Consider the following 13,582-nt stretch of genomic DNA (forward strand, 5'->3'; position numbering starts at 1 on the left):
TCCTCCCTGAGTATCATTGGCTCTTGATCATATGGTACCTCTTGAAATGGTTGAACATTAACCATTTCCTTTTGGTACAATGACTCTGTGTATTCTTTCCATCTTTTCTTGATGCATTCTGCATCATTCAATAATTTGCTCAGAGAATCCTTCAATAATGAAAGTCAAGGCTTGAATTTTTTCTTCAGCTCCCCCAGCTTGAGAAATGCTGACCGTGTTCTTCATTTGTGGTTTTCTAATACTAATTCATGAGATGGTGTTGGAACTCTGAAACAAATATAAAGGTATGTTTGGAGGATCGGAGGATCAGAGGGTTTACAGCTAGGGAATTTGTAGGAGAATCCAGAAATCCATTGTTTTCTGGTTCAAGACACTCATCTGTTCCCGGAGCCGCCATCTTGGGAGAAAATAACTTGATTGTATCAGGATTGATAATATCAGGTGAGAACATCTTGACTGTATCTTGATTATATCAGGATTGTATCAGAATTGATATAGAAATTTAAAGTGACAGTTTCAACATAAAACCAAATGGCCACCACTTGTCTGTCTGGCGTGCTGTGGTGGATTGAGTTGCTGTGATTCTGAGGGCTCTGCCACCTGTATTTTAAATAACCAGCAGGGTCACCCATGGTGGACAGGTTTCAGATGCGCTTCCAGACGAAGACAGACTAGGAAGAAAGAATGATGAACTACTTCCAAATTGCTAGTCACTGAAAACTCTATGACTAGCAGAGAAAAATAACACATAGTGAAGTAAAAACTTGAACAGACCTATAAGAAAAGAAGAAGTTGATTAGGTCATTAAAAAAAATTCTGGGCTGGGATGGCTTTACTGGTGAATTCTACCAAACAAAGAGCTGACACCAATTTTGCTCAAACTATTCCAGAACATAGAAAAGGATGGAAATTTCCCAAATACATTCTATGAAGTTAGCATAATGCTAATAACAAGGCAGGCAAAGACATCAGTAAAAAAGAAAATTATAAACTGATATCCCTTATGAAAACAGCCGCAAAAATTCTCAACAAAATCCTAGTCAATAGAATTCAACAACATATAATAAAAATAATACATCATAACCAAGTGGGATTCATATCAATGATGCAAGGATGGTTCAATATAAGAAAACCAATCAATGTAATCTAATCTATAAATAAAATAAAGGAAAAAACTATTCAATCATATCAATTGATGACAAAAAGGCATTTGACACAATCCAACATCCAATCCTGATAAAAGCATTCAATAAAATAGGAATAGAAGGGACATTCCTCAACATAATTACAATCCTATATACAAAACCAACAGCCAACATTATCCTCAATGGAGAGAAACTGAAAACATTCCCTTTGCAAATAGGAACCAGACAAGGATGTTCTTTATCATCACTTATATTCAATACTGTGTTGGAAGTCTTAGCCAGAGCTGTAAGGCAAGAAAGGGAAATTAAAGGCATCTATATTGGCTAAATGTGGCACTGTGGGCTAATACATCAGACTTCAAAGTCATTTGAACTGCAAGGTCAGTGGTTCAAGCTCACCACCTGCTCCTTCGAAACCCTATACAGAGTTGCTATGGGTCGGAATTGACTTGATGGCACTTAACAACAACAACATATTGGCTAAGAAGAAGAAATACTGTTTGCAGATGATATGATCCTATACATAGAAAATCCCAAAGACTCAGCAAGAAAATTATTGGAACTCATTGAAACATCAGCATAGAAGTAGGGTAATATAATGGCAGCAATTAATTCATACCTATCGAAAATTACATGACTGTCAATGGATTAAATGCACAAGTGAAGAGACAGAGAGTGGCAGAATGTATAAGAACACAAGATGCTTCAATATGCTGCCTGCAAGGGACACAACTTACACACAAATACAAAAGCAGACTAAAAGTTAAAGGATGGAAACAAATATATCAAACTAACAGCAATAAAAAAAAACAAAAAAACAAAAAAAACAAGAAGGAGTGGAAATACTAACCTCTGATAAAATAAATTTTAAGGCAAAAGCAAGCATAAGAGATAAAGAAGGACATTATCTCTTAAGTAAAGTTTCAACTGAGCAAGATGACATAACCATAATTAACATCTATACTCCCAACGAAAGAGCAGCAAGATATATAAAGCAAACCCTACTAGAATTGAAGAAATAGATAAATCTACAATTATAGTGGGAGATTTTAATACGCCACTTTCAAAAAGGGATAAAACAACTAGAAAGAAACTCAACAAAGCTATAGAGGGACTAAATAGCACAATCAACTAACTGTACACATAGATGTGTACAGAGCATTCAACCCAACAACAGCACACTACATATTCTTTTCCAGTGCACATGGAACATTCTCCAGAATTGATCATGTATTAGGTCACAAAGCAAGCCTCCATAAATTTACAAACAACAAAATACTACAAAACATCTTTTCAGACCACAGTGCCATAAAACTAGAAATCAACAATAAGAAAATAAAGTTGAATACATGGAAAATGTCTTTACCCTGCTGAAAAGCAACTGGATAATAGGAGAAATTAAACATGATTCAGAAAGTTCCAACAAACAAACGAGAGTGAAAACACAACAGACCAAAATCTTTGGGACACTGTGAAAGTGGTGCTGCGAGGACAATTTATTGTGATAAATGTGCACATCCAAAAAGAAGAAAGAACCAAAATTAACTCATTAGCATAGCATCTACAATTAGAAACAGACCAACAGAGGAAACCTACAGCCACCAAAAGAAAAGAAATAATAAAGTTCAGAGCAGAAATAAATGAGATAGAAAACAGAAAAACTATAGAAAGAATCAATAGGACAAGAAGCTGGCTCATTGAAAGGATTAATAAAATTGACAAATCATTGGCAAACCTAACAAAAGTAAAGAGAGAGAAGATGCAAATAGCACACATTAGAAATCACATGGGCGATGTCACAATGGAAGCTAAGGAAATCAAAAGGATAATAACAGAATACTATGAAGAGTTGTATTCCAACAAATTTGAAAACTTAGAAGAGGTAAACACATTTTTAGAAAAACACGACCGACCTAATCTCACACAGAGTGAAGCAGAAGACTTGAACAGACCCATAACAAAAGAAGAAATTGATCAGGTCATCAAAAAATTCCTAACCAAAGGAAGTCCAGGTCCAGATGGCTTCACTGGTGAGTTCTACCAAATTCAGGGAAGAGCTGTCACCACCAATTGTACTCAAATTATTCCAGAATATAGAAGAGGATGGAAATTTCCTAATACTTTTTATGAAGTAAGCACACAGTCATACCAAAACCAGGGAAGGACACCACTAAGAAAGAAAGTTATAGACCAATATCCCTCATGAACATAGATGTAAAAACTCTCAACAAAATCCTAGACAACAGAATCCAGCACCATATCAAAAAAATAATACATCATGACCAAGTGGGATTCATATCAGGGATGCAAGGATGGTTCAACATTAGAAAAACAATCAATTTAAACAAGAAACAAGAAAAAAAAACAAACAAAACACGATCATATAGATTGATGCAGAAAAGGCATTTGACAAAATCCAACATCCATTCCTGATAAAAACACTCAACAAAGTAGTAATTAAAGGGAAATTCCTCAACATAATTAAGAGCATATATAAAAAACCAACAGTCTACATTACTTTCAATGGAGAGAACCTGAAAGCTTTCCCTCTGCAAACAGGAACCAGACAAGGATGCCCTTTGTCACCACTCCTATTCAATATTTTGCTGGAAGTCTTAGTCAGAGCTATACGGCAAGACAGGAATATTAAAAGAATCTGAATTGGCAAAGAGGAAGTAAAATTCTCTATTTGCAGACAATATGACCTCATACATAGAAAACCCCAAAGACTCAGTAAAAAAGCTACTAGGCTTCATTGGAAGCTTCAGCAAGGTGGCAGGGTATAAGATAAACATACAAAATTCAGCTGGATTCCTCTACAGTAACAATGACAGTACTAAAAAGGACATTAGGAAAGCAATACTATTTACAATAGCCACCTAAAAGATGAAATATCTAGGAATAAATGTAACCAGAGAAACAAAGGAACTACACAAAGAAAACTACAAAACACTACTACAAGAAACTAAAAGAGACTTACAAAAATGGAAGAATATACCATGCTCCTGGATAGGAAGACTTAACATTGTGAAAATGTCAATCCTGCTCAAAGCAATTTACACATATAATGCAATCCCAATCCAGATTCCAACGACATTCTTCAAAGAGATGGAAAAGACAATTACAAACTTTATATGGAAAAGAAAGAGACCCAGGATAAGCAAAGCACTGCTCAAGAAGAAGAACAAGGTAGGAAGCCTCTCACTCCCTTCTTTTAAAAATTACTACACGGCCACAGTGGTCCAAACAGCCTGGTACTCGTACAATGAAAGATACACTGATCAATGGAACAGAATTGAGAATCTAGAAATTAACACACCCACATACAGCCAACTGATTTTCGACAAAGCACCTAAGTATATTGCATGTTGAGGACATAGTCTCTTCAACAGATGGTGCTGGAAGAACTGGAAAACAATATGCAAAAGCTTGAAACAAGACTTTTACCTCATGCTTCATAGAAAAATCAACTCAGCATAGATTAAAGACCTAAATGTGAATCCCAGAATTACAAAGGCCATCAATGAAAAAATAGGGACAAATGTGAGGGCTCTAATACAGGGCATACACAGACTACATTTTGAAAATTTCACAAACAAAAGTAGACAAAATAGATGACTGGGACATACTAAAAATTAAAAACCTATGTGCATCAAAAGACTTCATCAAAAGAGTAAAATGGGAGCCCACAGAATGGGAAAAAGTCTTTTGCAACGACACATTGAGCAAGGTGCTAATTTCCAAAATATATAGGAACCTACAACACCTCTATAAGAAAAGGACAAATAACTCAATTTAAAAATGGGCAGAGGACACGATCACCATGGAGGAGATCTGGGCAGCCAACCAACATATGAAGAAATGTTCACATTCACTAGTCATTTTGTTGTTGTTGTTAGGTGCCTTCGAGTCAGTAGTGACCTTATGCACAGCAGAACGAAACACTGCCCAATCTTGGGCCAACCTCACTGCTGTTGCCACACTTGAGTCCATCGATGCTGCCACTTGGCCAATCCATCTTGTTGGGGGTCTTCCTCCTTTTCTGTGACCCTCCACCTTAACAAACATGATATCCCTCTCCAGCAAATGGTCCCTCCTGACAATATGTCCGAAGTATGAGAGATGAAGTTTGGCCATCCTGGCCTCCAAGGAGCACTCTGGCTGCACTTTTTCCAAAAACAGATTTACTGGTTCTTTTGGCAGCCCATGGCACTTTCAATATTCTCCTCTAACACTCTTCCAACAGCCATTAGAGAGATGCAAATCAAAACAACAATAAGATATCATCTCACCCCAGCAATAATAGCAAATTCAAAATAAGTAGAGGACAAGAAATGCTGGCGAGGATATGGAGAGACTGGGAACCTCATGCACTGCTTGTGGGATTGCAAAATGGTCCAACCACTCTGGAAAACAATATGGTGCTTCCTCAGAAGGTTGGAAATAGAGATGCCTTATGATCCAGCAACTCCTCTACTTGGTATTTATCCACAAGAATTATGAGCCATAACACGAATAGATATATGCACACCAATGTTCACAGCAGCACTATTTACAATAGCAAAAAGATGGAGACAGCCTCAGTGGCCCTCTATGGAAGAATGGATAAACAAACTTTGGTACATACACACAATGGAATATTTTGCTACCTTGAAGAATAACAAGGAAGCTGTAAGTCACTGCATAACATGGATGAACCTTGAGGACATTATGCTGAGTGAAATCAGTCAGTCACAAAAGGAGAAATACTGCACAGGACAATGACTGTAAAAGAGTAAGAAAAAGTTCCCACACTAAAAGGAGGGGGGATTTTGTTGGTTATTGGGGTGTATTGGTTGGGGTGAGGGGAGGGAGGTGAAGGTGGAGCACAGGGTAGGGAATAGACACAGGATAGTGGAGCACATGGTAGAGAATAGACACAGGATAGTTTGGGTGCTGGGGGTGGCAAACACTAGAAGGGGAAGGGGAAAGGAGGAACAGGTGGATGGGAGAACAGTTAGGCAGGTTTACATGGACTAAATAGGACAGAGGTAAATAGCAATGTAAGCACAACCATGGAACAGCACGGCTCAGGCATACAAGGATTGAGGCATGGTTTGAATGGTTAAAAGTGGGGAAACGATGTTAAGATGCTTGGCTGTCTTTTGAATCTTGGTTTCCCTTACCTCCTATTGTAAAATAGACACTTGAAGGGGAGAGAAAGGAATATCTAGAAACATCACCATAGAAATCTTATAAGTCCATCTTCAACCTGTAACTGATTGGAATACCTAAAATGGGGCTAGAACTTGCCTAGTGAAGGAAGCTTCTTGCAGAGCCTTTGCATTGCACAAGACCTTAGGTGGAATCCTGATCCCCATCCAGAGTCTTCTGAGGTGGGAAATTTCCACTTGAAAGGACAAGTAGACCAGCCTGGAGCAGCTAGAGGAAAGGAAGATACTTCTTGAAAGAAAGACCAGCAGGAAAAATAAAAAACAATAACAGACTACTACAATAACAAGCAAGTTGTTCCCCTGGGAGCCATCAAGGCAAGTGGTCAGGTCCTGTCAAGGCAAACCCCCTTCCAAGACAAAAACTCAAGGTAAATTCATGAGCAGGCATGTGGTCTTGCTGCTGACCATGTTGGTCACTGATAAGGGGAAGTGGGGGAAAAACAGCAATGAAGTTGTGAACTATGTCTGACCACATTCAATAAGACTCCTGTTAACCTGGATTGAGACCTGGTTGGCCTGGCAGGGACATGGCCCCAGAGGACAAGAGCAGAGTATGAAGTGTCCAACTGATAGGAAGTGAGGGGAGATGCACAAGGACACCCACACTTGCAGATAGTACCCATTTGACCTGGCATCAACGGTTGGACAATCAGAACATGACTAGAGGAAGAAAGAAGAGGAAAAAAGAGTAATCCACTACAATTAAATGAACTTGACCTATGCTTGTGGGTGCAGTATGGCAAAGGAGTGAACAAATCTTTACAGTGAGGATCATTCCCCTCCCCCCTTGGTACACAGGGTTGACAAGGATGGGGAACTTAGACATTGCCTACCCAAAATGGCGGGGGGAGGCCTAAAAAGGCAAAAATGACTGGCTTACAAGCTTCCATTAGGGAACCTAGTTCCAGAGGGTAATGGGAAAGGTAGAATCTCCACTGAGTTGTTTTAAACCTGTCTGGATGGACAGATAAAAGGTGACTGTGATAAGACTCCTGTGGTTCAATAGGGAATGATTGCTATCAGGACTGACAGCGAGTGTTAGAAAGGTAAAGTTAGACATTTTGTAATAAAAAGAATTGAGTGGTTGATTTTGCAGTCCAGGAGCGGAAATCCCTGGACCCATCAAGGGACAAAAGCGAATTCTGGGACCCTGTCCAGGGAAGCAGTGATGCCAGGGATGGAGGCAGAGACAATGACGTGGAGAGAATGAGTGGCTGGTGACTCTGGATTCAGGGAAGGAGAGGGGCTGTGTGCTGGTGGCCGGGGCAAGCATGCAGGGTGTGCCATTTGGTTGTTTGGTGATGCACGCAGGGGATTGTAATCATTGCAATGAAACAAAATATGATAGCATGAATGTAAAGATATTGTTCTCCCATGTAAACTACGACATAATTCACAATAAAACAAAACAAAAAAACAGTGAAATATCATCTGATACCAGCATTCCCAGCCAAATTAAACTAGAAACAGAAAACAACAAATGCTTGTGAGGATGTGGAGAGATTGGGACCCTCCTACATTTCTGGTGGGACTAAGATGGTTCAACCACTGTGGAAAATGGTATGGCACTTCTTCAGAAAGTTGGAATTAGAAATACCATACGACACAGCAATCCCTCTACTTGTTATATATGCACAAGAAATAAGTGCCAGGATGCGAGTAGATCTGTGCACACCAATGTTCATTGCAACACTATTCAAAATAGCAAAAAAGTGGAAGCAACTTTAAATGTCTACCATAAGATAAATGAATAAACCAAATATGGTACATGCATACATTGGCATACTAGGCAACATTGAAGAACAGCGATGAATCTGTGAAATACCTCACAACATGCATGAACCTGGCAGACATTATGCTGAGTGAAATACATCAATCACAAAAAGACAAATATTATATGAGACTATTGTAAACACTCAAGAAAAGGTTTTCATACCAAAAGAAACACTCTTTTATGGAGAATGGAGAGTAATTTACTAACTAGAGGGTTGTTGTGTTGTTGTTAAGGGCCATCGAGTTGGTTCTGACTCATAGTGACCCTGTATAGGGTTTACTTGGAGCAACTGATGAGTTTAAACAGCTGACCTTGAAATTCAAAGTGACCTTGCAGTCCAATGCTTATCCTATAGTGTCATACCAGGACTCTTGGCTAGAGGGTAGACATGTTAACTTGGTTGACAGGCAAGGCAATATACACGAAGGAGTGGGCAATATACAAGAAGAGGGAGGTTGGCATAAGAATGATGAAGACAGGTGAAGACACAGGGAATAGAGGTAAATAGTTACATATGCAAAAACTTGTAACAACAATGTTTTGGGGGTAGATACTTAGAAACACAGCCTGAATGGGTATGGAAGGAAGAGTGGGATATATATAATGTTAAGTGCTGTCAAGTTGGTTCCAACTCATAGCGACCTTATCTAGAGTTTACGAGGAGTGGCTAGTGAGTTTGAACCTCTGAACTTGAGGTACAAACTGACCTTGAGGTCGAGTGCTTATCCTGTACCAGGACTCTTATATATATATATATATATACAACAGAATAAAACACTGCCCAGCCCTGCACCAACCTCACAATCATTGCTACGTTGGAGTTTATTGCTGCTGGCACTGCTCCAGTCTATCTTGTTGGGGGTCTTTTTCTTTCTCCCTGACCCTTCACTTTACCAAACATGATATCCTTCTCCAGAGAATGGTCCCTGCTGACAATATGTTCAGAGTAGGAAAGACAAAGTCTGGACATCCTGGCTTCCAAGGAGCATTCTGGTTATACTTCTTCCAACACAGATTGGTTTGTTGTTTTGGCAGTCCGTGACACTTTTAATATTCTCCTCTAACACCATAACTCAAATGCATCAATTCTATGGTCTTCCTTATTCACTGTCCAACTTTCACTTGCCTATGAGGTTACCAAAAATATTGACCCATGGCTTGGGTCAGGTATACCTTAGTCCTCTGACATCTTTGCTCTTTAACACTTTAAAGAGGCGTTGTGCAGCAAATTTGCCTAAAGCAATAGCAATATGTCACTTAATTTCTTGACTGCTGCTTCTATGAGTGTTGATGGTGGATATGAGCAAAATGAAGAATTTGACAACTTCAGTCTTTTCTACATTTATATGGACATTGTTTATTGGTCCAGTGGTGAGGATGTTTTCTTTACATTAAGGTGCAATTCATACCGAAGACTGTGGTCTTGATCTTTATTAGTAAATATCTTACATCCTCTTCACTTGAAGCAAACAAGATCGTATCATCTGCATATTGTAGGTTGTTAATGAGTCTTCCTCCAGTCCTGATGCCACATTCTTCTTCATATAATCCAGCTTCTCAAATTATTTGCTCAGTGTACAGATTGAATAAGTATAGTGAAAGAATACAACCCTGGTGCACCCTTTTCCTAATTTTAAACCTTTCAGTGTTCCCTTGTTTTTTTCGAATGACTGGCTCTTGGCCTATGTACAGGTTTCTCATGAACACAATTAAGTGTTCCGGAATACTCTTTCTCCACAATATATACATTTCTCCCATAGATATATATATATATAGGAGTTGAAAGAGATATTTGAACTGCAAACACAACTATGAATGTCGTGAAGCACACAGTGGACAAAAGGATGAAAACTTCTTAAATATCATCAAACATTTTATGGTAATGAGTTGCAGGGCCTGGGGACACAGAGCCATAGTCTCAGAGGACAACATGGTCAATTGGCAAACTATAATCCACAAAGACAATATTCTACATACTACTTTGATAAGTGAAGGAGCTCTGGTAGCATAGTGGTTACAAATTGGGCTTCGAACCTTAAGGTCGGTGGTTCGAAACTACCAGCTGTTCTGCGGGAGAATGATGAAGCTTTCTGCTCCTGTAAAGATTTACAGCCTCGGAAACCCTGTACAGGGTTGCTATGAGTCGGAACCAACTCCACAGCACACAGACACCACCACTCTGGTAAGTAGTGTCTGGGATCTTAAAAGCTCATTAGCAGCTAAGGTGCAGCTATTGGTCTTTCCATGTGCATAAGAAAAAAGAGTGATAAGAATTGAAGAGGCTTTGAATCAATTAGTCCAACTGACTAATGTAGCATGTGAATATCTGTCTTCATGACTCTGAGACCAGAAGAACTGGATGGTACCACTACAAACTTCTCTGAACAGGATTAATTACATTAAAAGGTCCCAGACAGAGTGGCAGAACAAAACTCAAAATGATTAAACATACAAACTGCACTTACTAGTTAGAAAGAGACTGGAGGAACCTGGGACTCTGTCCCTCAACCTCCCTTCAGGTCTGGAAAGGAACTCACCCTCATGGTCCAACTTTCAGCCAAGCACTAGATAGTTGTATAGGGGGGACAACACTAGTAAGGCGTGCTCACTATGAATGGTGAATCTGATACAGTTTCAGGTACTGGAAGATAGCACTAACAAGACACAGTCCAGGTCTTCATGGAGTTTTTCCAGCACCTCGGCCCCCTGGGGAATGATCCCAGGTGGTTGTCTTTTCATGAGACTAGTCTCGCCAATAGTCACCTAGAAGATCACATTATAAGTAAATAATTCAAAATCAAAAGAACAACATTTACCTAGGGGCAAAATCGAGAAGGGATGGGAAGGTGAGTGGAATGGAAATAGAAACCACAGGGAGGAAGCAGGATCACTGTTGTTACACGGAAGGGATTGCCATTGAGATAAAACAAAGTGTATGATGATCTTTTCTATAAACCTTCACTCAATTCACAATAAAAATAAAAAGACTAGGTGAAGACTACACATGGTAGAAGAGCCTCAGGAATGGGCCAGAGTGACAATGAAGGTGTTGTTGTTGTCAATTACCGTCAAGTTGGTTCTGACTCACAGCAACCCTGTGTAGGGTTTACAAGGAGCGGCTGGTGGGTTTGAACCACTGCGTTGTGTTTCAAATTGACCGTGAGGTCCTGTGCATTATCCTGAACTACCATTTTTCCTATTTAGAGATGATTCAACTCTTTTCCCCTGTCATTTTAGAAGAAAGGATTTATAAAATGGGAGCCCTGCTCCATCATCTCTGAGTTTGGATAGTAAGCAGTCCCTTAAGTTCTTTCTTCATTACTTCTAGTTAAAAACCTTTAATAAAGGGAAGAAGACCAATATCATTGACTGTATGCTTCGAATGTTGGAGCAATATTCTAGCAACTTGGACGATTTGATCCAGGAGTGGACTGAGGAGCTGGAAATTGAAAAACAGAAAACAGAGAAGCTTCTATCACAGATGCTACCACCGTATGTGTGAACACCTGAGGAGTGTGAATCCTTATAACAGTGTCTTCTATTAAAAAAAGAAAAAAAAAATACCCATCAACTAACTACTCCCTCCCCCTGTCCAGTACCCTCTCTACCCCCAGTAGGTTTGAGTCACACCTTCAAATCAAAGAAGAATTGGAAACCAAGGGAGCCAAGCACACATCCTAATTTTCCACTACCTGTGGATCATGCTGGTCATTTAAGTTTTTTGGTGCCTTGGTTTTTGTACATGCCACTTCATGACTTGGCTGGGAGGTTGACCAATTAAAAAAAAGTAGTTCTTTGAGCTCCTAGAGGGAAGTAGCAGGGTTATTTTTCCAGGCCCCCTATCCCCCCCACTTAGTTGAAAACCTTGCCTGTTGCTACAATTTTCCAATTTTCCAGGGCATATTATCATGTTATAACATGATCTTCTAGGTGACAATTGGGGAAACTAGTCTCATGAAAAGACAACCACCTGGGATCATTCCCCAGGGGGCCGAGGTGCTGGAAAAACTCCATGAAGACCTGGACTGTGTCTTGTTAGTGCTATCTTCCAGTACCTGACACAGTATCAGATACACTGTAGGCTCTCAATACATATTTGCAAGATAAATGAATAAATTAATGCTTTCCTTCAGGAGGCATTTGATTCCTTGGCAGTGGTTTTGGGGGGTTATCGTCTTCTAAAAGGCATGTGTGGTATGGAGGGAAGCACAAGTTCTCTGAGAAATACCTGTTTGCTGTTCAGATCAGTTGCTGTATCACTCAAAACAATAGAACCTGAGAGCTTTGACTTGGTCACTTTGTACTTCAGTGACATTGTGGGCTTCTCTACCATCGCAGCCATGCATGTCCACTGGATCTTCTGAAAGACCTGTATGCTTTTTGATGTACATTGGTAGTCATAATGTCTACAAGATAAGTCAATTATCAGGAAAATATATTCCAGAGTGAAATTTTTATATGATATGCAGGGCTAATTTATTCCAAGATTAAAGAATCAAGTTGCTAGAACATTGCTATTTAGGAACTGAAATTTAAACAGTGTACCACTTTCATTGTTATTCCATTGGAAATGAAGCCAGATAGAATGTGTATCATTTCAATTTTACAAAAGAACAACTCTCAAACCCAGTAAGAGATTGCTGGTTGGATTTCTTTTGAGCTTTTTCCTAGAATTGGGACAAGAAGAGAGTGGGACCAAGAGTTGCTGTATTTCAATTGCTAAAGTATCCTAAGTGTAGACTGCAGTGTACTAGGTACAAGAGGGAAGAAGGAAGAATTGGTGTTTTGCCCATAGTTGGTAACTGTCATAGACTCCATTTTGGTAAAGTTTGTGTAGATCTAACACATGTGATGAAAATCTGGTCTAATTCTTTAGGTACCATTGTTATATAGGAAAGAACTTTGGTATTACATCAGATAGGTTTTAGGTTTGATGCACTTTGGATTTGCTACAGGATAACCAAAATCCTATCTATTAGTCTGAGGGTTCAGATAACGATTTATTGTGAGGTTGCAAGCCCCTGATTCCACCTTCTTCTACCCTGTCAATTCTCATTTTTCCCATCAAAGGTTGTAGAAGATGAGTAAAGAACAGATGATTTCTATGCTTCATCACCCTTAATTTTCTATGTTGTTTTGTCTCTAAGCAGAAAATGCCTGAAAATCTCAAAGCTGTGCAGGGATATTTCCATGTTGTCTGCAACACAGATACTTGTCTTACTGATGGAGCAAGATGCCCCAGGCATGCCAAATTTTAGACAGCTACTCTGTCCCAGGAACTAAGGTAGAGGTAGAGAATGAGTAGCTCCATTCATTAGATCCTTCACAGTAGTCTGAAATGTTCCAGCTCTGAACTCACACACAGGGCAGTGTGTTTATCTCAGATTAGACAAGGCCCTTTCAGGTCAGGTAGAGAGCCTCCGGGCTAGGACAAGCCACCTAAATAGGGT

At 39.4% G+C, this 13,582-nt stretch overlaps 1 protein-coding gene across 1 annotated transcript in view; it reads left to right on the top strand.

Annotated features, from left to right (window-relative positions):
* The window catches only part of GUCY2F (guanylate cyclase 2F, retinal), a 197,739-nt gene extending 185,158 nt beyond the window's left edge, over positions 1 to 12,581 (top strand). Inside the window, 4 exon segments of the mRNA XM_006878253.1 lie at positions 11,461 to 11,624; positions 12,376 to 12,476; positions 12,479 to 12,505; positions 12,508 to 12,581. Of these exon segments, the coding sequence (XP_006878315.1) occupies positions 11,461 to 11,624; positions 12,376 to 12,476; positions 12,479 to 12,505; positions 12,508 to 12,581 (366 nt within the window).
* The last annotated feature ends 1,001 nt before the right edge of the window (positions 12,582 to 13,582 follow it).

This window comes from Chrysochloris asiatica, unplaced genomic scaffold, assembly GCF_000296735.1.
Source record: "Chrysochloris asiatica unplaced genomic scaffold, ChrAsi1.0 scaffold00159, whole genome shotgun sequence".
Lineage (NCBI taxonomy): Eukaryota > Metazoa > Chordata > Mammalia > Afrosoricida > Chrysochloridae > Chrysochloris > Chrysochloris asiatica.